General features: G+C 43.9%; 1 protein-coding gene across 1 annotated transcript; it reads right to left on the bottom strand.

Moving 5' to 3' along the window:
* Nucleotides 1–330: 330 nt before the first annotated feature.
* On the bottom strand, nt 331–3774 carry LOC120037707 (E3 ubiquitin/ISG15 ligase TRIM25-like). The gene is made up of 7 exons (XM_038983695.1): nt 3150–3774; nt 2638–2733; nt 2169–2402; nt 1890–2049; nt 1036–1107; nt 652–851; nt 331–522 (listed from the first exon to the last, which is right to left on the bottom strand). The coding sequence occupies exons 1-7, from the start codon at nt 3726–3728 to the stop codon at nt 331–333; spliced, it is 1533 nt and encodes a 510-aa protein (XP_038839623.1). The 5' UTR covers nt 3729–3774.
* Nucleotides 3775–4316: the final 542 nt, after the last annotated feature.

A 4316-nucleotide genomic window follows, 5' to 3' on the forward strand; every position in this document is an offset into this window, starting at 1 on the left:
TTTTTTTTTTAATATATGGGGAAGCCTGGATACCCTTGCCGTCCGTGAATACACGCCACTGTATAAAGACAAGGTATTTATATTACGTACTGTACCTGCCTGTGTTCCTCCCTGGTAGAGGGCTCATGCTGACTGTGGAAGTGGGAGTTTTATACAAAACCCATTTTAGAAAAATGCACTAAGGCAATAGAATCAGGATAATTTATGTGCACATTTATTTAAACTTGGTAATACTTCTTAACATCTTATAATATGGATCTTTCCGGTCACTATTCTGACCCTTTTGCTTGTATTAATTCTAACTGTATAACTGTAACTCACTGTAACTCATCACTGTGTCGGTGTCAGTATCTTGAGAGACGTAGTGACATAGAACCCAGGATAAAGGGGTTGAGTGAAATTGGTCTGGACTCTGTGGAGAAGGGTCATTGTGTCAAAGACACTGTAGAAGGACAGAGTTCCTGCCTTGTGGTCCAAGTACATTCCTACTACTCTGGTGGAGCGGGGGACTGGTATGTCAGTCTGTTTATCATTGTGATAGAAGTAGCAGCTAGAGGCACCACACTCCAAACACCAGGCCTGATTACTGCTTCTTAACCACTCATTATGTCCTCTCCTGCTGATCCCTTTATATGAGACAGCTATACAAACCTCCACTCCGGTCCACTCCACCTCCCAGTAGCAGGCTCCAGACAGACCCTCTCTACACAACACCTGAGCGTAGGTGGTAAATCTGTCTGGATGGTCAGGATAAAGCTGGTCGTTATCACTCCATGTTACCTTCCTGTTCCCCTCAGACAGACGCAGCTCTTTATGTGCTGTGTTGGGATCCAATGTGAGCTGACAGGAATCTGAGAATGAAGACAAAACAGGTGAAATGTATGTGTGCATGTTTGTGTCCTCATGCATATGCGTATGTATGTGTATGTACAGTATGTTCTTGACTCACATTTCAAGAACTCCTCTCTGGTTTTGGGTTCAGACCTCGTCTTCTGACAGGTGGTGTCATTCCCATGTGTTAGTCCTCCAACTGACAGTCCAGACTGAGTTGTGCCAAAGGATGGAAGACAACGGGCTCAGAAGGTGGAACAATGTGGACTTTTGTCACTATGGAAACAATAGGAAATCAAGTATCACTTGTGTACACTGATCATGACATAAACTGTAACGGCTTTCTTCCTGGGATGAAGGAGAGGACCAAAAGGCAGCGCAGTTAGTGTTCAACATGTTTAATCAGACGATAAACGGTGAACATTAACAAATAACAAAATAACAAACCGTGAAAGCCGAGACAGTCCTATCTGGTGCAGAACACAAACACAGAGACAGGAAACAACCACCCACAATCCCCAACACAAAACAAGCCACCTATATATGATTCTCAATCAGGGACAACGATTGACAGCTGTCTCTGATTGAGAACCATATTAGGCTGAACACAGAAACAGACGAACTAGACACACAACATAGAATTCCCACCCAGCTCACGTCCTGACCAACACTAAACAAGCAAAACACATAAGAACTCTGGTCAGGACGTTACATAAACATTACAGCAAGTCAATGGGATAAGTAACTGAAAAAGGTTCTCCATTGAGAACAAACATTCAACCATAAATTCACCTACTGTACTGAACTTACTAAATGGCAGATTAGGGTCTCGATTAATTCCGTAGCGTGGAATATCTGCGTTGTAGCGCGAATGGCATTTAAAGGCAATGGTACCGCGTTCGTGGAGACTGCATTCACAGTAAACGCTGCATGTGTCGGCTCAATCGGAAATGACCTTTAAATATCACGCGAGCTACAACGCAGATTACCTGCTCTATGGATTTAATCGAGCCCTAACTTGCATCGTATATACTGTCCTAATACTGTATGTTACCTACTTTTTACAGAGATCTTGGCAATTTCCCCAGAGCAGATCTTTTCAACTTGACTTTTCAGCCCAGCGACTGATTTCCTTATATACTCAAAGGAGACGTGTTGATTGAAAGTGATGATGGGTAAGGCCTTAGATCCAAGAGGGACAGAGAGAGACTGGAAACTCTACAGATACATGAAACAAAAAAGATTAGAAAACAGGAAAAAGATTATTGCTGTGAAAGTTCAAAAATATTTTTCAGCAGTAACACCTGATGCTGGGAACAGAGAGACATTGATATCACCTGGAGGAATTGGATGTTGTCTTCTGTGTGTGAGAGCTGCTCCAACTTGGCCTCTCTCCTCCTCAGCTCAGCCATCTCCTGGTCCAGTTGCTTCAGCAGTCCTTCAGCTCGACTCACTTCAGCCTTCTCCTGGGCTCTGATCAACTCTTTCACCTCAGAGCGCCTTCTCTCAATGGAGCGGATCAGTTCAGTAAAGATCCTCTCACTGTTCTTCACCGCTGCCTCTGCAGTGCACTGTTAGGACAAACCGAGAGAGAGGATGGGTTGCATTTTAACCAGCCCATTCACTCAGCTCTCATCAGAACCCCAGAAACATGTTCCCTACAGTGGGGCTCAATAGGATTGGAACATATCCGAGCACTGGGCTCCTCACTGGCTCCAGTTTTTCTGCAGTTTAGTTTAGGAGGAATAAGTCACTTTAGAGGGCTAACTGCTAAGTAAATACATGTAAATGGTTAACAACACTCACCTTGAGTGAATACACAGCCTGTCTCACCTCTTGCATCTCATTCTCTTTATCCTGGATTCTCTGTTTGGATTTCTGTTGTTTTTCCCCCACCTGGCTCTGCAGGAAAACACATGTAATTCCATGGTTCATTTGTACAAGTGATTCTGTCTTAATGAGAACAGATCAAACTTTATGATAGGTCAAAGTCTATGCAATATGGAAAAGGCATGCGCGTGTCTGTGTGAGTCTGTATGAGTGTGACCAATCGTGTTCGATCACAGATCTCCTGCGTGCCAGAAAATATCATTAGCTTGCTAAGCCAAAGCCTAGGCATTAGCTGAAAGAGCCAATGCAACTATTCAGGTCTCAGTAAAGGTAACATCACATGAGTGTGTATATTAGCACTGCTAAATTATTGGGTGTTGGCTGACTTCCTTTTCAAAGCTATGTTGTACAGTAGTGACTAATGTTCAGCAATGAATGTTATTTTCACAGTGATACTTTGAATGAGCGGAATTATAGATTGTCAATACCTGTCTCTCAGTCCTTTCTGATTCAGCTGAGACTGTATCATGGCCTTTATGTTCATCCATTGTACACAGATAACAGATAAACTGCTGATCAGTACGGCAGTAAATCTCCACCAGTTTGTCATGATGAGAGCAGATCTTCTCCTCTAGTTGTGTGGAGGCTTTGACCAGCTTGTGCTTCTTAAAGGTAGGAGATTCATAGTGAGGCTGGAGGTGAGTCTCACAGTAAAAGGCCAGACACACCAGACAGGACTTGACAGCTTTGAGTTTTCTCCCAGTGCAGACATCACACGCTATATCTTCAGGTCCAGCATAATGGTGAGCAGGGGTACCAGCTTGGAGTCCTGTCTTCTTCAGATTCTCCACCAATTCTGCTAGCATGGTGCTTTTCTTCAGAACCGGCCTTGGGATGAAGGTCTGTCTGCACTGAGGGCAGCTGATCAGAAAACCCATCACATAATCCTGATCCCAGCAGTCCTTAATACAGCCCATACAGTAGCTGTGTCCACAGGGAATAGTCACCGGATCCTTCAGTAGATCCAGACATATTGAACAACTGATTGAATCCATGGCTGCTGACATTGTGGTGCACACACTAGCCGAATGATACTACTTTCGTTGCTCTAGAATTGTTTGTGCTTTTGAGTGGGAACATTCCTGGTTGTACACCGTGTTGTGTTGGACAGACACCAGGAAGAGGGTTGTGATTGGACAGAGGTGGTTAAGGAAGTTCTATTTATAGTATGTAACACTCCATTCTCCCAAAATGACAATTCACTCGATACAGTCCACTACACCTCCAAGTACATAGCTATAACCAGATTTATTGAGGAAGATTAAAGTGACGATTCAGGAGAACAGTCTGTAGGCAGTATGATGGTAGATCAGGGGGTGACCTGGAGTATGTGAACTGGAGTCCTGGGCTCCCATTTCACTTGGCAACAGTGGCGATCCTCAATGGTCATAGACTTACAGTGTGTTCCAGGGGATAGGTGTGAGCAAGGTGCTGCGAGAACATAATGAGTAGTTATTTGTGATGGAATATGAGTTGTAGATCAGTGATTCTGTATAGTGCCTTGCTCAGCCGATCCTGTCAAACGGGTTAGTTAGAAGATAAGAGGGTGGAGAAATGTAGCCTGAAATCCAGGCCTGTCTGTGCTAACGTTCCAC

The sequence above is a fragment of the Salvelinus namaycush genome, unplaced genomic scaffold, assembly GCF_016432855.1.
Source record: "Salvelinus namaycush isolate Seneca unplaced genomic scaffold, SaNama_1.0 Scaffold1825, whole genome shotgun sequence".
Lineage (NCBI taxonomy): Eukaryota > Metazoa > Chordata > Actinopteri > Salmoniformes > Salmonidae > Salvelinus > Salvelinus namaycush.

What these genes read in the sequence shown, in the direction of transcription:
- LOC120037707 (XM_038983695.1), bottom strand. Translation starts at nt 3,728, where the DNA reads ATGTCAGCAGCCATGGATTCAATCAGTTGTTCAATATGTCTGGATCTA. An exon ending in AGGCTGTGTATTCACTCAAG is followed by an intron (nt 2,403 to 2,637) that starts GTGAGTGTTGTT and finishes TTGTCCTAACAG; the next exon opens with TGCACTGCAGAGGCAGCGGT. An exon ending in TGCCAAGATCTCTGTAAAAA is followed by an intron (nt 1,108 to 1,889) that starts GTAGGTAACATA and finishes TTGTTTCCATAG; the next exon opens with TGACAAAAGTCCACATTGTT.